Source organism: Peromyscus leucopus, chromosome 4 (genome assembly GCF_004664715.2).
Source record: "Peromyscus leucopus breed LL Stock chromosome 4, UCI_PerLeu_2.1, whole genome shotgun sequence".
In the NCBI taxonomy this organism is placed as follows: Eukaryota; Metazoa; Chordata; class Mammalia; order Rodentia; family Cricetidae; genus Peromyscus; species Peromyscus leucopus.
This window is the reverse complement of record NC_051066.1, coordinates 151,131,455-151,156,000: the sequence shown is the minus strand read 5'-3', so window position 1 is coordinate 151,156,000 and position 24,546 is coordinate 151,131,455. Positions and strand designations below refer to the sequence as shown.

The window sequence follows — 24,546 nt, the reverse complement described above, 5'->3', positions numbered from 1 at the left end:
CCTGGGTGCTACCCTCTGAGTTCCACAGGCCAGCTGTGGCACCAGCACATCCAGACATAACATATGCATGTAAAATGAAGTAATTTTAAAAGCTACCAAACTTTACATAAAAACTCTGAGATGACTCATGGATAAAGGTTCCTGCCACAGAGTCTGGTGACTGGAATTTAACCTGAAGATCTGCATGGTGGAAGAAAACCAGCTCTTGAACGTTGTCCTCTGACCTCTCAGGTGCATCGCGGTGCACACAAAACAAGTAAAATGTAACTGAAAGACAAAACTCGCTGGGCAGTGGTGGCGCACACCTTTAATCCCAGCACCTGGGTGGCAGAGGCAGGCGGATCTCTGTGAGTTCCAGGCCGGCCTGGTCTACAGAGCGAGATCCAGGAAAGGAGCAAAGCTACACAGAGAAACCCTGTCTCGAAAAAGAAAAAGACAAAACTCTGCGATTGGGCTGGCAATATGGCTCTGTGGATAAAAGCATTTGCTGGCTAAACCTGGAGACATGAGTTTGATCTCCAAAACCCACGTAAAAGGAAGGAGAAAACTGTGTCCACAAGTTGTCCTCCGACCGCCACACACACAATAAAATTAAGACACTCACCTACTTCAGTTGTATGTTATTACCCAGTGTTCTGGTCTCGGTCAACTTAGAGTTCCCAGTATGAGCAGATGATTCTGCTGTTCATCCAGGAGGCATTTATTGAGCACCATCATGTGCCAGACAGCAGGCCAGTTGGGGGAGGGGCGGGTTGAATGAGTCACAGCTCTGTCTGAGAGGTGCAGAGATGGAGTGAGATAGCAAAAGACAAAGCAGGAAACAGAAAGAGAAAGTACTGGTGTGGGGGGCAGGGCTGGCAGGAGGTCAGGGTGCATGGCTGCTGGCCTCTTCAGTGGGAAGATTGACAGCTCTTACGCTTGTTCTGTTTGCATATGTTATGGAATTTTGCTTAATTTAAAATCCATACTTAGCCTTTTGATAAGATTCTCAAGCCAAGCATGGTAGGCACACCTGTAATGCTAGGACTTGGGGGTAGAGGCAGGTGGCTCAAGGCCAGCCTGGACTACCCTGTCCTCACCCCCCAAAATAATAATTAGACTCCCTTTTAAGGGTTCTGTGACTTTCCTGGATGCGTTTTCAGAAATCTGTTAGAATTTTGTAGGGCTGAGGGTGTGTCAGCACAAATCACGTACCTGCTGGAAAAGACATGGAGGTGTGCTCAGATGGGGAGACTAACCGGCCCTCCGTGCTGGGAGAGGCCATAGCGAGCAAAGGCTGGAGGAAGACAAACCTCCCCTGGAGCCTGAAAAGCTGCTGCTGTAGTGGCAGCAGGGAGGCCCAGTGGGGCAAATCCCAGTCGTAATGGAAGGTCAGTGGTGGATTCCTATAAGGAAGTGATGGTGTCCTGTTCACCGTTAAAGGATCGTCCATGGAGAACAGACAGGGTCCCCGGCAGTCACCAGTGAGGTAATGAGCACGGCAAGAAGACCAGACTGAGGTGGAAGGAGCCAGGAGGTGATGGAGTGCAGTGGGCTCTCTTGGAAGTGTCCTGGGTGGTTGAGGCCTGTGGCAGGTGTTGAGGAGGGCACGGCGTTGCCTTGGAGGTTGAAGGTCAGTTTATTGGGGCCTGTGGGTCCTGTAGAAGCACTTGAGCAGTGGGTCCTATCAAGAGCTTAGAGAATGGATCCAGGAGCCAGATTGAGCTTAGAGGCAGGAGCTGAAGGAGAAAGCTAGCAACCTGAGGCAGGGGCATGAACTGACCGTAATATCTGGCCAAGGACCCATGTCCTGGTGCAACATGTCCTGATGTGAATGACCAGGTGGCAGGTTCAAATAGAGCCACAGATGAGACTCCTGCTTGGATGGCCTTTTAGGGTTGTGACTGCTGAGCTGGGGAGGATGTGGGTCAGGAGGGGCTTGTTTTGCTTTGATATTTGGAAGACGTACATTGTACTGAGGGAGGGGGTACCACACACAGCAAGGTGGCCATGTGACGAGCATCATCCCCACAGAACTTTCTGGGCTCACTCCTTCTGCAGAGGTCAGAGTATTGTGATCCCTTCTGTACTGGGCCAAGGGAAAGTGCTCAGCTTATATAGCAGGACTATTGTAAACAGACTGCACACACATGCACACTCACACATTCTTGACTGATCTCAGCTCCTGCATCTAATCTGCGGGAAGAGGATGCCTCGGGTCTCTTGATTCTCATTGGTGGGAGCATGGTGGCACTCTGATCTGCCCATTTAAAGAGCAGTCCATGCCATGCTGCTCTCAGTCCCTGGTTCTCCCTCTGGGGTGCCTGGTGGCTGTAGTGGAAATCAGTAGTGAAGTGCTTACCTAGCACATACAGCCATCATATGCTCTGCACACTTGTCTTTTACTTTTGAGTCTTGGAGTGGTAGGGGCGGGAGGTGTATCCCTTTATAGCCCAGGCAAGTGCCACCAAGCCTGTCTTCTCCTTTCTGGTACTGACAGCGAAACCCAGGGTTTCCCACAGGCTGTAGGACACTGTTCACTGAACTATATGTGTCCTCAGTCCACTTTCTACTTTTGAAATATTTTGAGGGGGGCTCACTAAGTTGCCCAGCCAGGCCTTGAACTTTCCAAGCCTTCAACCTCAGCCTCTTGAGCGTATGGGTTGCAGGCCTGTGTTGCCATACCAGCTTTGGTTTTCATCTGGCGTGTATCTGCAGCTTGTCCAGTCCAAGAAGAGGGCTGGAAGTATTGCCCCTTTGGTAACCCAGGAGTGACACCACGCATAAACGCTTGCCCATGTGCCTCACCCCCCCACACACACTGTGGTGCCCAGTACCCGCTGGCTCAGTCTAGCATTCCTCCTCACCACCTGCCAGGCCTGCAGGGAGTTGGTGGCAGGTGTCTGTCACTTCCTCTCCTGGCAGACACCCATCCTGAGCCATGGCAGAAGCAGTCCAAAGCTGGGCCATGCCTGCTGGCTCATCTTGACACTGTCCAGAGACTTGGTTTACCTTTTCTCTGCTTCTCCTCAGAGCCACGTGCAGCTCCCCACGTGTTCGTTACCCGTAAGGGGTGCCTGTCACTTGAGAGCCTGTCAGCATCCATGTTAGGAAGGCTGCTCAGTGGTAGAGCCTCTTTCTCACCGTTTCCTCCCGTCGGCTACATTTGAGTGTTGGTGTTCTTTCTATACTGACACTCCATGGTCCTCCTGCTGCCCGTGTTGTCTGGCATGGTGCAGACACAGGGTTGCCACACTGAGTGAGGGTGGGTACCCATTGTGTTGATGGTTTTTGAGACCAAGTCTTGCTGTGTAGCCCTGGCTGACTGGAACTTGCTATATAGACCTGGCTGGCCTTAAACTCACAGAGAACCACCTGCCTCTGCCTCCGGAGTGCTGTGACTAAAGGTGTGTGCCACCACACCCAACATGTTTATGTAAAGGGATTCTGTTGTTTGAGACAGGGTCTTGAGTAGTCTAGGGTGGCCTTCAGCTCCCAGTATAGCTGAGGCTATCTTTAGACTTCTGGTCCTTTTATACCAGCCTCCAGAGTACTCAGGGATGGCAGGCCACTTCACTTGGCTGCATGAAGGTGAAGAGCCTAGACCACTTTCCACTGCAGCCCACAAGTGGGTGAGTTTGGTACCGATTGAATGCACATGGTGAGTACAGTTCAGTGCATCTTTAGAGAGACAGGATGAGCTGTCCCGTGACCCTAACTCCTGACTTTTAGCCAGCTGTTACTATTCCCCCAAAACTTTATTTTAATCAAGATTTTACTGTGAATTAGAACTTGTTTATTGTTTAGCTGGGTGGTGGTGGTGGTGGTGGTGGTAATGCACGCCTTTAATTCCAGCATTCGGGAGGCGGAGGCAGGCAGATCTCTGTGAGTTCAAGGCCAGCCTGGTCTACATAGTGAGATCCAGGAAAGGCACCAAAACTTCACGGAGAAACCCTGACAAACAAACAAAAAAATTGTTCAGAAAATAAATGAGTTGTAATTGGGCATGATGGCACACGTTGTTAATCCCAGCAGAGACAGGCAGATCGTTGTGAGTTCAATGCCAGCCTGGTCTACATAGTGAGTTCTAGGATGGCCAGGGCTACACAGAGCAACCCTGTCACCAAAGGAAAAAAAACAAAGGGTGGGGGGACAAATTGGAAAGTAACATGCTAGCCAGGAATAGTGGTGTGGGCCTGTCATCCGCTTACTCTAGTGGCTGAGGCTGGAGGATCAAAAATTTAAAGTCGTCCTTGGCTATGTGTTGAGTTTGAGATCAGCCTGGGTTATAGGAGACTGTCTCAAAAGAAAAGAAAAAGACTTGCTTGGATACTTTGGACTCAATGGTATGAGGTGAGGCAGAGAGGGATACCAAGGGCTGGTGGTGTACTTGTGGTACATGTTTGTGGGCATGAGTGTGGAGGTCAGAGGATACCTTGTGGGAGTCATTTCCCTCCTCTACCACATGCCTTCCAGGGATAGGCTCAGATAGTCAGGCTTGGTGGCAAACACCTTTGCATGCTGAGCCAGCTCGCTGGTTCCCCGCCTGACAGAAGAAAACAGCACATTACTGCGCTCAAGTGTCTTAGAACTGAGTCCCCAGAGAAGGTGAAGGAGGCTGTCTTAGTGCTGTCTGAAGAAGTCCTCAGAGACTAGAAAGTGCAAAGGCCAGGTGGTGGAACCTTGCCAGGAGTGCCCTGGGCACACAGGAGCGCTCACACACACCATAGTTCAGCTGAGGAGACTGAGGCAGGAAGATAATGTAGGTGTGGACTGTAAGGCACAGTCCTTGTATACAGAGATGCCTCTGCTGACATCTCAGTCTGTTTCCTTCCCGAGTTATCGCCCACCATCTGAACTGCTATAACACAATACCCAGACAAATTATATTTCTCTCTCTAGAGACAGGAAGTCCAGAGTCAAGCCCTCCCCCCCGAGACAGGGTTTCTTTCTCTGTGTAGCTTTGGTACCTTTCCTCGAACTCCAGCCCAGGCTGGCCTCGAACTCACAGAGATCTGCCTGCCTCTGCCTCTCGAGTGCTGGGATTAAAGGCATGCACCGCCACCGCCTGGCAGGCCCTTCCCTTTTGCTTGTAAGTTGATTCCTGCTGGTGTGTCCCTAGGGTCTTTCTGTATCCTAATGACGTCTTAGGGAGTCTGTAGGTTGGTTTCGAGTTCCAAGCTGCCTCCTGAGTTCAGGAGGAGCAGGAGTCAGTCTGTGACTCTTACCTTTGCTGTGATAGGGTTGAAACCCAGGGCCTCGTGCCCGCTAGGCAGGCACTGAAGCCCCTCAGATGGGGGGGGGGAGGTGGCTGTCTAGAGGTGTGACTGGTGCTCTTTGGTCATTCGTCCCTGCTGTTGTGGACTTAGGTGACAGCCAGGAGTGATGTGCAGTCATTTGCTTCACAGCCAAGTTTGTATTGTTATTAAACATTTAAATTTAGGTCTGGGCCTGGGAGGAGGCTCAGTGGTTAAGAGTATATACTGCTCTTGCAGAAGACATGAGTTTGGTCCAGTGCTGGATTTAGAGGCTCACAACCGCCTATAACTCCAGCTCCAGGGGATCTCTCTTCTGGCCTGTGTGGACACCACACTCACATGCACAGACACACTTTATGTGTGTTGTTCTTTTTTTTTTTTTTTTTTTTTCTTCCTGAGACAGGGTTTTTCTCTGGAGCTTTAGCTATCCTGGAGCTCAATCTGTGGACCAGGCTGGCCTTGAACTCAGATCCATCTGCTTCTGCCTCCCGAGTGCTGGGATTAAAGGTGTGTACCACCACCACTCAGCTATATATGTGATTTTTTTAAAAGAGATTAAGGGCTATGAAGATGGCTTGGCACTTAAGACACCGACTGACAGACTGGGTTTGACCCCTGAGAACCAGCTCGTGCAGGCTGCCCTCTGACCTACATATACATGGATCTAATAAAGAAATTCAGAGTAGCCAAATGTGGTGGTACATGCCTTTAATCCTAGCACTTGGGAAACAGGCAGGCAGATCTCTTGAGTTTGAGGCCAGCCTAGGCTACATATGAAGACCCTTTCTCTAATAATAGTAGTAGTTAGATTTAACTCTGGAGGGTTGCAAGCACACATGCAGGCATGCACACCCATGCACACGGTACAGGAGCCAGAGCAGAGACTAGTTAGTGTCTGCTTAACTGTTGTGAGACAGTCTTGCAATCAGCAGCTCTCCTGACTCCACCCCAGTGGTGGGGTCATAGGCACATAGGCATGTTCACCCATGCCCTGATTTCTATATGGGTATTGGGGATTTGAACTCAGGTCTTCATGCTTGCAGAACAAGTGCTCTTGCAAATAAGCTATCTCCCAATCCTCCCCCTCCTTTTTATTTAACTCTAAGCAAAATAATTGTGGTGTTTTCGTTTTGCCTCTGATGTCTAAATCTCTTCGCTTCGTGTTTGCTGTAGGACGTCACCAGCCAGACAGTGCAGCTGGCTCTCCTGAGGGTGACAAATGCTAGCGTTTCCCGAGCCAGTGAGTCAAGTATGCTGTTAGGCTTTTGCTGCGCACACACACACACACCAAGACCACATGTGCTATTATTTAGTGTTTTCAGTCAAATGGCTCTTTTGTTGCACACTTGTCCCTGGGGGTGGGACAGGTGATACTGCCTTGTAAGACTGAGGACCCGGTTTTGAGCTTAAACACTCAAGTAGGAAGCCAGCCAGCCAGGCATGGTCTGTGATCTCAGTGTTTGGAGGTAGGACAGGATCCCTGGGGTTCGCTGACTAGCCATTGTAGTCTATTAGTGAGCATCAGTGGACAGCTCCTGAGGTACATGCATGTACATACACACATGTGCACAATTATTATTCTTTTAGACAGGGTTTCTCTGTGTAACCTTGGCTGTCCTGGAACTCACTCTGTAGACCAGGTTGACATCAAACCCAGAGGACACTTGCCTCTGCCTCCTGAGTGCTGGAATTAAAGGTGTGTGCCACCATTCCCAGCTTCAAACACAATATTTTAAAAAGGAACTTCACTGTTACTGTTTGTAAATGGGAATTAGGATAGTGTTGTTTGCCCTAAATAAATTCTGTGTGCTGGAAATAGAAGCAGGCAAGTGCCTGCTAGGCACGTGCGCTGCACCCCAGCAGTAAAGAAGTCACTCTTTTTGGTGGTGGTAGTGAGAATGGAACCCAGGGCCTTTGAACTGCTAGGCCCTGTACACTTCCTAACCCAGTAAGTCACTCCTAGTAATTGTGGCCTGGAGGATGAAGCACTCCATCCGGCCCCATGAGCACGGCTGCCCCAGATGCTCACACCACACCTCTGGGTACTAGAGTTCACCTCTTTCTCTCACACCACAGGCCACTTGACAAAAATCCTGTCTGCTGGACCTTTGCTCTTCCCCACATGGCCACTGGTCCTTCTCAGCATCCCCCTCATAGCACTTGGGGTCTGTCTGGGTTGGGAGAAGGACTCCGGTCACTCTGAGAGCTCCAGTGGCCTTCGTGTTCCCCAGGGGCTGCACTGTCAGAGCCCTTTCCTGCTTCCCTGGCTTCCCTGTTTCCTCTGCTCCTTGACCCTAAGAAATGTCAGACCTGGGGACTTTGGGCATGCTGTCCCTTCAGCCACCCTTCAGCTGAGATCCGTCTCCCCCATCTGTATACAGTTCACTCATTGTATCTGTCCCACACCTCCCAGGGTGGTGGGCTCCAGGAACACAGACACTGTTCTCTGCCTCTCTGTCACCCAGCACCTGTGGCATGGCTGCCATGACGGGGCAGGTGAGCTAGCGCTGACCTGTGCCCTACATATCAGGAAGCCCAGGACACCCCAGGAGCTCTTCCAGTCTCCTGGGATCCTTTCCTCACTGTGCTACACAGTGAGTGCTGGAGTCTGGCAAGTGAGGCTCTGGGTTCAAAGAGAACCTGTGGCTTGTGTAGGTCCTGAGTTGTCCCCCCCCCCCATCAGGGAAAGTTGCAGGGGAGTCTAGGAGTGAGCTGTCAGCTGCCACTGCTGGAATTTGTACCCCCAAGTCTGAGCTCTATGCAAGACACCTTGCTTGACCTGAGGTGGCTCCAGCCTCAGGCCCAGCTTAGGTATCTAGTTAAACCTGGCACTGTAAATCAGAACCAGCTGCCTCTCGTAGCATTTTTCACAAATGAGGAGAGGAGCCATGACTTCTGGAATGGAAGAACCTTGAGAGCCTGCCCCTGGCACCTCTGCTGACAGCCATGTGTAGGGACAGCATTTCATGGGATACAATGCTTTTTCCTCTAAGGCTACCAGTCATCCCAGCCAGGAGCTTCTCCAAAATGTGCCATACCAGGACCCGGTGAAAGGAAGCGCTGTGTCTCAGGCTGCAGTTTGCATGTGGCATTCCTCTCAGCCAGCTCTCACAGCCGAAGGAAGGAGCATCCAGACCGGGAGTTGGGGTGGGGTGTGTGGAAGGGCTGGGGTGGCTGAGCTCCGGCTCAGTGTGTGCTGCAGGGAGACCGCTGTGGGCACCTCATGCATGCTGCCCTTGTGTTCAGACAGCGACACTGAGCAGCCTGCTCTAGGCTTACAACCCCCCTGGACTTGCTAGCATCTTGAATTTCTTTCCATTTGTTTTAGGAGTAAAAGTCCCTCGAAATTTCCGACTGTTGGAAGAGCTGGAAGAAGGCCAGAAAGGAGTAGGCGACGGCACAGTTAGCTGGGGTCTAGAGGACGACGAAGACATGACACTTACAAGATGGACAGGGATGATAATTGGGCCTCCAAGAGTAAGCACCAAGCTGTGGCTGTAACTGTCTTGTCTTAAGTTCACCGTGCCTCCTTTTGAATCAGTGGTTGTGGATGAACAGTCTTGTTAAATAGGAAACACAGAGCCAGTGCAGAAATGAAAGCCCAAGAGGTCAGAGCAATAGCTAAGAGCTAGAAACCTTACCCTTCACTGTTGCTGCTGTCTTTCCTCTCAGCAAGAGACCTACACCCTGTCTGTTTGTCCTTTTTATTGACTTTCTATTCTGCCTTCTCATTGGTTGTAAACCCAACCACATGACCTCCTCGTCACTTCCCATCTATACAGACCTCCAGGTCGATGGTTGGTATTGAGATTACAGGCGTGTGTCTCCATGCTGGCTGTATCCTTGAACACACAGAGATCTGCCTAGCTCTGCCTCCCAAGTGCTGGGATTATAGGTGTGTGCATCACCACCACTCAGTTTCTGCTATGGCTTGCTATTAGCTCTGACCCCCAGGCAACTTTATTTATTAACCTACAAATAAAATCACATTTCAGTACAAATAAAATATCACCATAAATGGTAACCTTGTTGGCAGACGCTCACCAACGGTGTTTTTTGAAATGTGGCTGGCCAGTTTCAGTTTATACATCTGAGCCCCTCTGGTGATGTCTCTCCATCTTGGGTAAATGAATCCTGTGTAGTCAGTAGTGTGAATTTCCATGACAGTGTAGACACTGGCCTTTGAGCTTGCTGTGCCCCGAGCTGACGTTTAGAACACGCTCTGAGTACCTGGACTGCCCGCAACACTCCTAAGGCAGCGGCCACCACTGCCCAGCTGTGCTGTGCCTTTGTGTACTGCTCGTCACTGCCAGCTCTGCTGGGTTCAGAGGTATTTTAAAAAAACCAGGGCCAGTGAGAGTTCTGGTTTGTGAGGTCCTGGCCAGCTGTGTTTGAGGATACATGGTTAGCCCTCCAGAAGTGTGTTTAGTGCACACAGGTTGTTGTCAGGTCCTCCTACGTGACCACATTCCAGGTCACAGGTGGGGAAGCTGACTCAGGAGTGAGGTCACCTGCCCAGTCGCACGCAGAGCTGGCACCTTCCGGCCTGGGTCTGTCTGTCAAGGCCTCACTCCTCCCTGCCATTGGTCAGCACTGGGGTGGTAGACGTTTCCTACTTGATGCAGGAGAGAATTGGGAGAAGGAAAGACCCTAGAATGGGACACTCCAGCAGATGAGCCCTGGGAGGTGTGGCCTGAATGTGGCTAGACCTGTCCAGTGTGTTTGTGTGTGCCTAAGGGTGACAGCTTCCTTCCTTTTCAGCTTGAGCAAGGCAGTGCCTGTGCACTTTGGAGATAGGAGGACTCCAGTTGTGGGCACTGGGAACTGACACCTGCCTCAGGCTCAGGAGCTTTCGCATACTTGAAGTTCATCTTCGAGGGTTGTTGACGCTGCCGGGGAATGACCAGCCGTGCGCTTTACTGTGTCTTCCTGAGTCGTTTTCGCAGTGCTGACGCTGGCTGGTACAGAGTTAGTGTGTGTGTGTGCCGTCCGGTTGTGCCCTTTCCCTTCTCCCTGAGAAGCAGCTTACTGACTGGAGTACTGGGGATGCACAGCTAGATGGCTCTACAGATCCTTCTTTGCTAAGAGGATTCAGCCTCTAGAGAGTCCTTCCTTCTCCCCAGAGTGCCCGCACATGGCTCGGGGTCAGGCAGCTGCGGGGCTGTGAACCACTTTCCTGCTTCCCAGGATCAGCAGCCTGAGAGCAGAGCATGTGCAGCTCCGAGTCACTGCTGCACAGACAAATCTCAAACAGCCCATAAGTGACACTGACGACACTGTTCTGCCTAAACGCAGGCTGGGTGTGGTGTGCAGCACACACCTGGAACTAAAGGGGAGGCGTCAGTGCTGCAGGCTTGAGGCAGTTGGGGCTACATACCAAGACCCCCGTCCCTAACAAACAAAAACGGCTTGGATTGTCCTGAACTTGAGTTTACTCTTTCCTGAAGGGGTGGAGAGCTGAAAGAGCTGCTAAAGCACTGGGACTTTCCACGAGCTAATGTGTGCACTTGCAGTGCTGCCGGTATTACAGAGCTACCTTAGGACCTCACAGAGTCTTGCTTGGCAAACCCTGCAGCATGCCACTGAGCCCCACCCCAGATATGCCTGCACATCTTTTAATTAAGACAAGGTCTTGAGCCGGGTGGTGGCTCAGACCTATAATCTCAACTCTTGGGAGGTTGAGGCGGGAGGATCACTATTAGTTGGAGGCTAGCCTGGGCTACCTATCCAGACCCCATTTCAAAAGTAGAACAGGATCTTTCTTTGCAGATGAGGCTGGCCTTAAACTTGGCATCTTCCTGCCCCAGCCTCCCAAATGCTGGGACCTAGAGCTTTGCACAAAGCAGGCAGGTCTCTACCACTGGACTATATCTGTTGGGCTTTCTAATTTTAATTATGCGTGTTTGGTGTAGGTATATGCATGTATCTGCAGATGTCCAAAGAAGCAAGTCGTATTGGATTCCCCTGGAGCTGGACTTACAGGAGGCTGTGATCTGCCGGTGGGGGGGTGCTGGGAACCAAGTGGGTCCTCTGTAAGAACAGTGTGGGCTCTTAACAACTAAGCCATCTCTCTGGGCCCCAATCCTTGGTTTTAAGGTACAGTTTGATGTAGTACAGGCTGGCCTCAGACTCAAGAGTTATTGCTCTGCTTCTGGTATACTGAGAGTACGTGGATGTCCCCATGCTTGTTTTAGAGTGTGCTTGTAACGTGTATAATTGCAAGTTCTTATTATTGGACTTTTCTCAGCGCTCTGATACAATACCTGGCAAAAGAAGCCTGCTGGTCACACTGCATACACGGTCAGGAAGAGAGCGTGGAGAGCTGGTGCTCAGCAAGCATCCTCTTCCTATGGTCTGGGGCCCCAGTCTGCGATGATGTTCAACATCCAGGGTAGCTCAGTGGATAAAGCAACCAGAGTTCAATGTACACACACACACACACACACACACACACACACACACACACACACACACGAGTGAGTGAGTGAGTGAGTGAGTGAATGAATGAATGAATGAATGAATGAATGAATGAGTGAATGAATGGCATCCAGTTAACAGGGCCACCCCAGAATCTGTCACTTCACATCGTATCATTTTCATCATTCTAAAGAACTGTTGGGAACTGCTCCAGTTCATAGGCTTCCCTTCCCCCAGCTCCTCATTCCTATATAACCCTGCCATTTCAGCTCTGTGTTCTCGGCCCCCTCTCTTGCCCCCCTCTCTCTCTCTTGGTTGTCTCTTCTCTTCCTCTCTCGCTCTCCTGGTCTCTCTCCCTTCTCACTGCCCAGTTCACTCTACAGGCCATGTTGAGTGTATCTCCCTGCTCTGCACACTCCCAGATGCCTCTACAATAAAAACCTTCCCCTCAATCATAAAAAAAAAAAAAAAAAAAAAAAGAACTGTTGGTGGTGACTTCTTCCCCCTCCCACGCTGAGCTGCAGGCATGTGATGGTGCTGATTCCAAGGCGTCTGTTTCTGGCAAAGCCCTATAGCATGTGGTGACATATTGTGTACCCTATAAATTTGCCTGAAGATCAGAGAACAGGACAAGCCACTAGAGTAAACATAGAGGCCAGGCAGTGGTGGTTCACACCTTTAATCCTAGTACTTGAGAGGCAGAGATCCATCTGGATCTCTGTGAGTTCAAAGCCACCCTGGACTACATGAGATTGACTCAGTCTAGGAGAGAAATAGAGCCAGGCAGTGGTGGCACACGCCTTTAATCCCAGGACTTACTGGGGGCTGGAGAGATGGCTCAGAGGTTAAGAGCACTGACTGCTCTTCCAGAGGTCCTGAGTTCAATTCCCAGCACCCACATGGTGGCTCACAACCATCCGTAATCAGATCTGGTGCCCTCCTCTGTATACATAATAAATAAATCTTTAAAAAAAAAAAAAAAAATCCCAGCCGGGCGTTGGTGGCGCACGCCTTTAATCCCAGCACTCGGGAGGCAGAGCCAGGCGGATCTCTGTGAGTTCGAGGCCAGCCTGGGCTACCAAGTGAGTTCCAAGAAAGGCACAAAGCTACACAGAGAAACCCTGTCTCGAAAAACCACACACAAAAAAAAAAAAAAATCCCAGGACTTGGGAAGCACACATGACATTAATCCTAGCTGGGCGGAGAAAGATATATAAGGCGTGAGAAGACAGGAACTGAATCTTTTTTAGGCTGAGGACTCCTAGAGGTAAGATGTGGCGGTGGCTTGTTCCTTTGTCTCTCTGATCTTCCGGCTTTTACCGCAGTGTCTGGCTTGGGCTTTATTAAAGACCGTGTAGGAACTCATGGTACGGTAGCACCTGCGGTACTCCATGCCTTTGCACTGTTGGCAGGAGCGCCGTCCTGGGTGTGCCCTTGTAGCGGTGGGCGGACACTGATGGCGGTGTGTGTGTGGATGGCGGTGTGTGGAGCACTGTTTGCACTTCGGGGGGTGTGCCTAGGACTGCCATTGCCAGAGGAGGCGGCTGCTGCCCAGCCTTCCAGCTGTTAGTGACTCTCCTTCCTTGTCTCCTGTGGTTTGGGTTTTAGTTTTTGGTTTTTTATGTTTTGTTCGAGACAGGGTTTCTGTGTAGCCCTGATTGTCCTGGAACTCACTCTGTAGACCAGGCTAGCCTCAAACTCAGAGATGCGACTGCCTCTGCCTTTCAAGTGCCAGGAGTATACCAGGCATGCACGCCATCACTGCCTGGCTGGGGTGTATTGCTTCTTTTGTTTTAATGTATGGGTGCTCTGCCTACATGTATTTCTGCATGCCAGAAGAGGGCACCAGATCCCATGATAGATGGTTGTGAGCCGCCCTGTGGTTGCTGCGAATTGAACTCAGGACCTCTGGAAGAGCAGCCAGTGGTTTTAACCACTGAGCCATCTCTCCAGCCCCTGTTCTTCTTTTAAAACCTATACGTTCATTGTTTTGCTTTAGGAGACATTTTAGAGTCTCTGCAGCCCAACTGACCCAGAATTTAGAGCCGTCCTTCTGCCTCAACCTCCCAGAAGCTGGGGCATTGTCGTAAGCCACCACACCTGGCGTCCCTGTAGTTTTGATTAACTTGGTTTTCTGATGTTAAAAACAAAGCCATAAAAGCAACTCTTTCTAGGTTCCTGGTGTGAGTGATCTGCTCTATGCTCATAAGGAATGTGCTCTGGAACTACAAACCAACTTGGTGTTTTTGAGTTGGGGTCTTATGTATAGGCTGGTCTAGAGCTCCTCCTAAGTGTTGGCGTTATGGGTATGTACCATCACACCTTGCAAGCATAATTGCTTGTTTTTGTTTTGTTTTGTTTTGTTTAAAGATTTATTTATTATGTATACAGAAGAAGGCACCAGATCTCATTACAGATGGTTGTGAGCCACCATGTGGGTGCTGGGAATTGAACTCAGGACCTCTGGAAGAGCAGTTGGTACTCTTAACCTCTGAGCCATCTCTCCAGCCCTGTTTTTTGTTTGTTTGTTTTTTGTTTTTTTAAGATGGGGTTTCAGCTGGGTGCTGGTGGCCCACACCTTTTTTTTTTTTTTTTAAGATGTATTTATTTATTTATTATGTATACAGTGTTCTGCCTGCACACCAGAAGAGGGCACTAGATCTCATTACAGATGGTTGTGAGCCACCATGTGGTTGCTGGGAATTGAACTCAAGGCCTCTGGAAGAACAGTCAGTGCTCCTAACCGCTGAACCATCTCTCTAGCTCCCCCAGCCCACACTTTTAAAATCCCAGCACTCAGGAGGCTGAAGCAGGTGGATCTGTGAGTTCGAGGCCAGCCTGGTCTATAGGGCAAGTTCTAGGACAGCCAGGCTACACAGGGAAACCCTGTCTCAAAAAACCTAAGAAAGGATCTCTGATCTCAGTCACTGCTAGCCTGGAACTCACTCTGTTAGCTCAGACTGACAGATGTGTCTGCCTCTGCCTTCTAAGTGCTAAGATCCAAAGTGTGTACAAGCAACTTTTTATTTTATTTATTTATTTATTTATTTATTTATTTATTTATTTATTTATTTTGTATTTAGTTATTCATGGGGCTGGAGAGAAGGGCTCAGAAGCTAGAGTGCTTGCTACTAAGGAGGACCAGGATTCCATCCTGGCTTCTATGCTGCTTCAGGCTCCTGCAGTTTCACCTCAGGCCTCTCTGGTCTCTGGACACTGCATGCATGTGCACAAATTTATGTGTACACATAATAAAATTTATTTACCTATATATGTGTGTACACACCTGCATTGTGTGCATTACAGTGTGCGTGTGGCGGTCAGAGGCCCCTCTGAAGCGTCTTCCTACTCTGTGGGTCCCAGGGATTGGGCTCAGATGTCAGGCGTCTTTACTTGCTGGATCAGCTCACTGGCCCTTGGCAGAGTATCTAAATGGAACCCCTGAGGGACTCAGCTCTTTTTGCTTATTTATTTTAGTGCTGGGGACTGCTGTTAGGGCCGCCTGCATGCCAGGGAGGGGCTGTTTAGCTGAGCTACCGCCCAGCCCTCTTACTTGATTTTGAGACAGTACCTCAGTCACAGGCCTGGACCACCTGGCCCAGATTGCCCATTTATTTTTGCTAGTTTTTTTAAAATATATTCATTTATTTGTATTTTTTTAAGGCATGGTTTCACTGTAGTTCACAACAATCCCCCTGCCTCTGCCTCCTGAGTACTGAGGTTAAAAGCAGGAGTCCATGTGCCCAGCTTTGTAAATGTAAAGGTGTACGATGTGTGACCTGTAGATTTGGTAGGTTGTTTTTTCCTCCTCTGGGTTTTGTTTTTGTTTTTATTTTCCAACATACTGCTCAAAAGCTGTGTATACAATCATTGTATGCCACATAGTAAAAGGGACACACTGTGCAATCCAACACTGGTGTTGGTGCAGAAGAGTCAAGTTCGAGGTCAGCCTGGCCACAGTGAGACCCTGCCTCAGCCTCCAAGTGTGGGGTACCTGGTATAAGCTACTATACCAACCCTCCAAAACACTTTTTGTTTTGTTTTGGGGCTGTCTCGATATGCAGCCCAGGCAGGTCCTCATCGTGCCTGCTGTTCCCGCCTTCTGAACGGTAGAGTCACAAGCAGATGCCACCACCCCTGGCAAGGTGCCTTGTTAAGAATCCCGGTTTCACAGATGTAGGTATATCTGCAGAAGAAACCCCGTCACCGCGTTAATGAAGCACGTAGTTGTGTTGGTTTGGGGTTTTCTGCTGTGGTGGGGATGGAACCCCACACCCTGTACAAGTAAGCAAGCCACATACCAGCTGCTGGCTTTTTGAGAGGGCCAGTCTTACGTGTGTAGGTGCTTAGCCTGCGTGTGTGTTTATGGACTCTGTGCATGTCTGGTGTCCACCAAGGGCGTCAGGTCCCCTGGAACTGGAGTTAGAGGCAGTTTTGAGCTGCCATGTGGGTGCTGGAACTGAGCTGCAGTCTTCTGCTGTGACCTGCTCTGAGGTTCCCCCCTCCTTCGTTTACTGTCGGTCTTTTTTCTGTTTGTTTCTGAGGCAGGGCCTCACTCTGGCTCTTACCTGGCTGGAACTCTGCACTTCTGGCAGTCTTGCCTTGGCCTCTCCTGGATGCCCCTGGGGCTTATGGGTCTTGACGGAGCCTGTGCTGAGAGTTGAGGGGCTAACCCTGCAGGCTTGGGGGCCTCAGCGATGTGAACCGGGAGCTGTGGGGGCACTCCTCCACCCAGACCCCGGGAGCTGTGAGGGCACTCCTCCACCCAGACCCCGGGAGCTGTGGGGGCACTCCTCCACCCAGACCCCGGGAGCTGTGAGGGCACTCCTCCACCCAGACCCCGGGAGCTGTGAGGGCACTCCTCCACCCAGACCCCGGGAGCTGTGAGGGCACTCCTCCACCCAGACCCCGGGAGCTGTGAGGGCACTCCTCCACCCAGACCCCGGGAGCTGTGAGGGCACTCCTCCACCCAGACCCCGGGAGCTGTGAGGGCACTCCTCCACCCAGACCCCGGGAGCTGTGAGGGCACTCCTCCACCCAGACCCCGGGAGCTGTGAGGGCACTCCTCCACCCAGACCCTGCAGCTAGGTTTTGGTTGACCATGCTGGATAGGTGATGGGTGGCAGTGCTCCCAGGGGAGGGGGAAGGGGGGAGACCATGTTTGAGCGCTGGCTTAGTCAGCTTATCAGGAGAATGGTTTGCATAGGTGCATGATGAGTAGTGACCTGAAGAACCTGGCTTCTTAAACACGTGTCCAGTGGTTTTAAAAAGACACAGAGACCAGTAGATGTCACTGTTTGCCAGGAACAACTGTTGTGTGTGCGAGACTCAAAGGTGGGGCACAGAATAGAGCTACATGCTGGTTGAGGCAGGTCTTAGAGCTGTGGGGGTTCCAGTCGGAGTGAATGTCCGTGCAGGATGGGGCCCGGCACAGCCATGCTTTACTGCTGAACATTGCAGCCAGTGGTGCTGGTGTGGAGTTGGGCTGGCCTGCCTTCTCCTGAAGGCGTGACTAGCTTTCTAACTAGGTGCGTAGAGACCCGCAGACACCGTCTGTACTCTTCCCTCCTTCCGCCTTGACAGGCTGGCATGAGCAGCCCTCTGCCCACTGGACCGTCTCCACAGCCCTCAGCCCTGCAGTTGGCATTTTTGTTTATTTGAGACAGGGACACACATAGTCTAGATTGGCCTCAGAGTCACCGTGTAGTTACATAGAACCTTGAACTCTCGGGACTCCAGGTGTGTGCCACCACACCACGCCACGTTGGCACTTCAGATGGATGCTGTCCCTGGTGGACTTGTGTCAGCTGTATGGCCGCATTCACTCACTCGATGCTGGTAGCTACTTCTCGGGTCACCATGACTACAAAAGAGCAGAGGGTTGGACTTGGTGACACTTACACCCGAGCAGCACGAGGTTCGTTGTCCTGTCCTTCGCTCACTTCTCGGAGGCCAGTGCAGGGCCTTGTGCTCTCCACCTGTCCCCAGGCACACCATCACGCTGTAGTTCCAGGGCAACAGGGTCTCAAGTTGTACTTCTCCTAGCTCTTTGTAACTGACATCTCTGTACCCTTTTTTCCAGACAATTTATGAAAACCGAATATACAGCCTTAAAATAGAATGTGGGCCTAAATACCCAGAAGCACCCCCATCTGTAAGATTTGTAACAAAAGTCAACATGAGCGGCGTGAGCAGTTCGAATGGAGTGGTAAGTCCCGTCCTGCCCAGGCTGCCCTGCTGAATTCGTGGGCGGGGGCGGGGGCCGTGCTCTGCTGCCTTATCCTCTGCAGGCTATCACAGTGTGTCTGCCACGCAGGGCAGGGCTGCCTCCATTGTGTCTTGTCAGTCCTCTGAGCTCACTCCCAGAGCTGAGATGTCATGGTGTCACTGAGATAAGAGTGCTCAGTGCTCGTGACACCATGAGGTGGAAATGCAGAAACTGAGGCAGAGGCATGACCTTTCCCACATCTTTACATGGACCCTGACCACTGCTATGTGATAGTTTAATATTTGCTGCTTGCTTATTTATTTTATGAGCGTTGGGGTTTTGCCTGCATATATGTCCTTGTCAGGGTGTTGGGTCTGCTGAAACTGAGGTTACAGACAGCTATGAGCTGCCATGTGGCTGCTGGAAATTGAACACAGGTCTGGAAGAGCAGCCAGTGCTCTTAACGCCGATCCATCTCTCCAGCCCCTTTGCTTATTTTTTTGAGAGGATCCTGTTTTATAGCCCAGGCTGGCCTCTACCCCAGCAGTCCTCCTGTCAGCTCCTGAGTGCCTGACTGGAACCTGACTTTCTTGTTTGGTTTTCTTTCGAGGCAGGCTTTCTCTGTGTAGTTTTGGTGCTTGTCCTGGATCTCGCTCTGTAGCTCAGGCTGGCCTCGAACTCACAGAGATCCACCTGGCTCTGCCTCCCGAGTGCTGGGATCAAAGACTTGTGCCACCACCGCCTGGCAGAACCTGACTTTTTAAGTGCATTTTGACAACAGACTCTCTAATCCAGAGCGTTCCCAGGTCTCAGACTGATGACCAGGACACTGAGGCCCTCCGGAGTGGAGCTCACCATGCCAGAGTGGTTGGTTCAGCTGTGCGGCTCACTGGTGGTCCCAAGCACTGCGGCAGGGGCTCTTCCTCCTGCATTACCGTTTCCTCTTCCTGGGTGGGACTGCCAGGCCTTGTCCTGAGAAGTCCAAAGTGCTGCAGCACTGTTGTAGACGAAAGCCCGGGCGGGGCCTTCCTTCCACAGGCTAGGGAGATCTGCCTCGCAGCCTCACTCCAGCCGCAAATGCTGAATCTGTATGTTGCCTGCCAGAGGCTTGGGGGCATCGTGCGCAGCCTCTGTCCTTGAAGTCTTCAGAAGATGGGCCAGAGAACGAGAAATGACCTGTCAGAAGTGTGTTACTGTATTAGAGCCACCCACCCTTGGTGACCTGAGAGACCGACCTCGGTGCCGCTCCCACCTTTATCAGCCCCACCCTAGTGTATAGAGGAGAAAGGACAGGGCGTAGGTGCGTCAGGTGGCCAGGTTAAATCTCCCCATGTTCCACAAGCTCTTTGGTTCTTCCATGCTGGGTGGGACCCAGAAAAGGAGGCAGACTGGCTGCAGGGCAGGGGGCACTTGGCATGGCCTCTGTTGATGGAGCCATGCAGGCTCAGCAGAGCCACCTTGGGGAGGCTTTGCTCGAAGTCGGGGTGATCTCTCTGGTGTTTGCCTCTTTGCAGGTGGATCCAAGGGCCACGGCAGTGCTGGCCAAGTGGCAGAATTCCCACAGCATCAAAGTCATCCTGCAGGAGCTGCGGCGCTTGATGATGTCAAAAGAGAACATGAAGCTACCACAGCCGCCAGAAGGACAGTGTTACAGCAATTAGTCACCAAGGCCCCGGCCTCCCCTCCCCAGTCCAACCTAAGTCTTCATTTCCCACAGTAGTGAATTTTCTAGATTCATCTTGTAGACCTCAAAGGACTGGAGAGAGAGCTCCACTGAGACTCCATCCTGGAACACTGCTCTGATACTAATTTCTTGTCCATTTGAAATACATAGGCTGTGCTGTGTAACATCTTCTGTTGAGTGTAACCGCTGGCTGCCTAGTTGAACTTCTGGGATCAAGAAGGTGTGTTGAAATCGGTTTCCTTTGGGAGCGGTGGGCACAGCTAACGCAACTGTGAACAGACACGTCACACAATCACCTGCTGCTGACACATGACCTGGGTCTGCCTCTGCCCGCCCCGCCCTCCTGCCACAGCCGTGGGGTGGCCCTTAGACTAGATGGGAAGGCTTCAGGTAGCAGCTGTGGGACTACTGCTGGGCTTGGGGGTGCTTTGGCCGCACCCCTGCTTTCTTAAGTCTTAAGTGATGCCCCTCCAAGCCATCGTCCCCCCCACTCCTCCACTCCCGCCCTTGGCCAAAGCTTAGATTGTAACCCTCCCCTCCCTCAGAAATTGGCCGTGGGTGAGGAATTCAGGGCTTCCCGTCTCCCCACCTTTATCAAGGGGTGCTGCTCTCCCCTCCTCAACTCCCTTGTTGCCCATCACCACCCAACACTTGCTGTGGCCAGAAGCCATCAGATGAGGTTGGAAGAGCCTGGCCTCCCTCACTTAGCTCTGGACCACACGTTCACTTGCCACCAGCCCGGGAAGGGGGGCCGGGTCCTCAGCCCTGCTGCCACCATCAGCCGATGCACTTTGAGCTCAGGTCTCGAGGTGAACAGAGCAGTCTCGGGGCCACAGACCTGCCAGCGCTCAGGGGCCTTGGTGGTGACGCCTAGAGAAAGGCCATGCGGAGTCCAAGCGCACAGGGTTCTGAGTCGGTTCCTTCTCTCATAATCGCTTTGCTTTTACACACTGAAGAGGTTTGGACGGGGCTCCCTGGCCACCATCAGGTCTGGTGGAGCCTGACAGCTGAACAGAGCCCCTGACCCTGCGGACTCAGGGTTCAGTGTTGCTGCTCCTCAGACCCTCGCCAAGACCCGAAGGAGCTCTGTGTCACGAGGTTTTAGATCAGTGGGCCTGGCCTCTGGGCTCGTCGCCATGTTCCCCACTCTGTTCAGGACCACTAAATGTTGAAATGTGGATGCATACCGAAATAAAGGCAATTCGTTGTGTTGCAAGGGTTATTTTGGGTTTGGGTTTTTTTTGGGGGGTGGGGTGGGGTTAAGCATATATGTGAATTCACCTGTTGAAGCGGCAACTATCAGGTCTGAAAAGTGGCTGGTGTGGCCATTGATCTTTCTGGGGCAAACTGTAGCTGTCCGGGCGAGGCATCCTGTAAGTCAAGTTTAACAGTGTTCCATAAGCAGCGTGTTGTCAGTCATTGCCTGATTTTACTGTAATAAACAAGTGTGCATTGATACAGAGCAGGCTGTGCCCTTTTTCCGCCAGGCTTATTCAGCAAGAGGGTCAAATGCTTTTAGATGCTCTGGGAACTGCATGATGTCTGAAGCAGGCGAGAACACTTGGGGTGTTACAGCCAAGTCCAGGCTCTTCATCACTGTGAAGTAAAGGGACAGATCCCTCGACACTTGGTGAGATCAAAGCCAGGCACAGTGGTGTTAGCCTGCTGATAACCATGGGGGCATCTGTGGGTGAGGTTTGCCCTTCATTTGAGAGAGTGGTCAGAACAAGCAGTAGCCTGGACTGGCCTGTGCACCAGTTTGTCCTGTCTCAAAGGATGTGGGGGTTCTTGTTTGTTTTTAAGACAGGGTCTCTATTACGTAGCCCTGGCTGTCCTGGAACTTGCTTTGTAGATCAGGCTAGCCTCAAACTCTCAGAGATCTTCCTGTCTTTGCCTCAAGTGCCAGGATTAAAGGTGTGTGCTCCACTACCAGCCAAAAAATCCGTTTTTAAAGGTTTTTATTTGGGAGGTGGAGGCAGCAAGATCAGGACTTCGACCTATAAAGACCCTGAGAGAAAAAATAGCTGGGCATGGTTGTGCACACCTGTAATCCTCGTCTTTAGGGGTGGAGGCAGGAGGATCAGGAGTTCAAGGCCCCAGCTATTGGTGACCCATTGTGCCTCAGTGGGCTTAAGTAGCTTTGGGATCCTCTAGCTCCTTGTTGATTGGGGAGAGCCTGTGCTGGCTGGGCTTTCATGCCAAAAGTAAAAATACTGCTGTGCTGTCATAGCTGTGAGGTTGCAAACAAGAATTCTGATCTGAAAATGGGCAGCTTATCCGCAGCTGTCACCGTGCAAGGAGTGGGGACATAGTAGCTGCCTTGTCCCAGGAGTTGAGCTCCCGTAGACCTGCTGCGGGTGCGAACACAGGCCTGTGCAGCAGGAGCAGAAATGCCCTCTGGCGCTGGGCAAACACAGGCGGCCCTCCAGAAGGCTCTGCCAGAACCCAGATGGATGAACACCTTTCCGTCGGGGGTCCCCAAGGAGCCAGAGGATGCTGACAAGTTCCCTCTGGCTTGAATCTGTTTTGCTTCCTCATCACTGCCAGGTAAGGGACTTGGGGCTCAGTCCTGGGGTCCCCTCCACTACGCAGAGCTCGCAGAAGCACACGGTCTCTTGAGAAGTGGCACCACCAGGAGTCCGCAGGACCTGGCCCTGGGCTGTGGGGTCCACATGGGTCCCTTGATGCCCACCAGTTGCAAGGCTCGGGAGACAGATCCTCAAGCTGGAGCCAGCCTTGTGGCTGCTGCTGGCAGCTGTCATTGAGAGGAACACTGCGCACATGTGTGAAGGTCTTCAGGTTTGGGGCATGGGCTCAGTGAACACTAGAACTTTGTGTGGAAGCAAAATTTTATGTGAAGTCTCCCAGCAGCCAGAGTCAGTTAACCTACGTGTGACGGCAGCCATGCCTGCAGCCACTGCACAGGACACCTGCCAACCCCGGGTCCTCCTGTGATGCTTAATGTGTATCCTTTGGCTTCTTGGGACCGTGGTCCTTGGAGCTCTTTGAGGAACGTGTCCCCAGGAGCCTGGGTGTTGACACCTGTGTTCACAGGCTGGGCAGGAAATCGCCCCCATGGTCTCCAGGAGCTGACCAAAGCATCATCAACGTGTCCATCAACACAGCTGCGAAACACCAGTCATTGTGAGAAACCAGACATGCTGGTAAAAAAACATGGGGGACTCTAGTGTCATTTTTAAATAATATAAACAATACTGGGTTTCATTATGACATTTTCACACATATTAACGTCTTGATCATATGGACTCCCAGTTACACTCATGATTGTGAGATGAGGTTTCGTAGCCCAGGCTTTTTGAGTGTCCCCAGCAGATCCTGGGCAGACACAGCTAGACCGTCCCCACTGGGGGCTAGCTTTATCTTGGGGGCCCCAGGGTTACCCTTTCTGGGCACCAAGGACACTAGGTTCTGAAGATGTGTCGGGTTGGGCGTGTGACTGAAACTGGGACACATTCAGGCTCTATCACACCCGATAGGGACATATTTACACCTATTGTCCGCCCCTCCCATCCCACTGAGCGTCATCTGTGAGCAGCAGGGCAGGGCCCATTGTGTTGGTGTTCGCTGAGCTCACTCTCACTGTCTGGCATTCTCTAGGAACTCCATAAATACTAGTGAATGTGAGTGAGTGGGGGGGAAGGGGCCTCAACAGCTCTTGTGGACCTCAAGGCTAGGCTCTGCTGCTCTGTGACTCCAGGCAGGTTCACTAGCCCCTCTGTGCCTCCCCACATACATATCACAAGTTATTCTGATGCTTAGACAAGATTTTAGGTAGAGAGGGCTCACACAGCTGGTGTCCCACTTGGCTGCCCTCCTTCCTGGCCCAAGTGCGCACGCAGTTCTGACCTCCAGGTTCAGCTCAGGCCTTGGTCCCCACTGCGGCCAGCAGAGGGTGCGCTTGCCCTGCAGACTGCCACCTTGCCCGCATCCGCTCCCAGCCAGCTGTACTATGAGTACTAAAGCGGACAAGTGGGGACAGATGTGGCCACTGGGCAGGGGAGGAGCCAGTGGCCCACGGTGTCCTGCAGAAAAAGGCGATGCCCTCATACCTCCCCTGCTCCCAGGACCCTGACATTCCAGTGAGGGTGGGGGCAGGGGTGAGGGTCCTCTAATGGCCACTGACAGCCGTCAAACTCAAAGCCTAGAGGGCCAGACATGCCCCAGAGAAGGGTGTCTGAAACACAGGTCCCATGGGCCAGGCTTTCCCCTCCGGGAGAGAAGCCTGGCAGCAGGTGAGGTGAGGTGTCTTGCTTCTGTGGACCGAAAGTATTTGTTTTGGCCTCCATCACCACCTTTCCCACTCCGGAGCTGCCTCGCCCTCCCCTGAGGCCTGTGTTTGGGAAGAAACTCCTCCCGCTCTTCCATCTCCCATCGGCCGGCCCTTCCCCAGGCGACTAGCCCGGACAGTCCCTTCCACATCCGGTAAAGCCCCAGCCCTGAACTGCCCCGGGAGGCTTCCTTTCCTCCACACTCACCCAGCAAGCATTTTGTGTGTGCTCACTATCTGTCAAGGCCTGTGCGGCGAGCCGGAGCTGTGAACTAGAACAGGAGGCGAGGAAACAGGTGCACACAGTGTGGCTTCAGAGGTTTCCAGCAAGTGTCCTGTGGGGAACCGAGGGTGGAGGACAGCCCAGGGCAGGGGCCCCTCCAGGTGGGGGAGGCTGAGAACGCAGGCCTGAGTTGAAGTTCCCAGTGCTTAGCACTGAGCAGGCACCCGAGGAGCTGGGCCGGCCACACCCACCCACTCACAGTTTGGGAAATCTCGCCTCTGGCCCGGTGAACTCCCAGCATTCCTGACCCTGTGACTTGACCCGGTGCCCCTCGGGCAGGGTCATCTTCCTCACCAGCTCCCCACCGCACCCCGCGGCTCTGGCACTTGCTTATGCCACAGCTTCGTGGGAACAGAATTATTTTTTTCTCCCTGATAATTCGGGCCAGGAGACTACCCTTCCGGCCACACTGCCTATCCAAAGGTAGAG

The 24,546-nt window shown here is 51.9% G+C and overlaps 1 protein-coding gene across 1 annotated transcript in view; it reads left to right on the top strand.

Annotated features, from left to right (window-relative positions):
• Ube2v1 (ubiquitin conjugating enzyme E2 V1) overlaps positions 1–21,008 on the top strand; it is a 29,260-nt gene extending 8,252 nt beyond the window's left edge. Inside the window, exons 2-4 of the mRNA XM_028868577.2 lie at positions 8,566–8,714; positions 17,737–17,862; positions 19,377–21,008. Coding sequence (XP_028724410.1) covers positions 8,566–8,714; positions 17,737–17,862; positions 19,377–19,523 — 422 coding nt within the window. The 3' untranslated portion in view covers positions 19,524–21,008. The remainder of the gene's footprint in view (positions 1–8,565; positions 8,715–17,736; positions 17,863–19,376) is intronic.
• Positions 21,009–24,546: the final 3,538 nt, after the last annotated feature.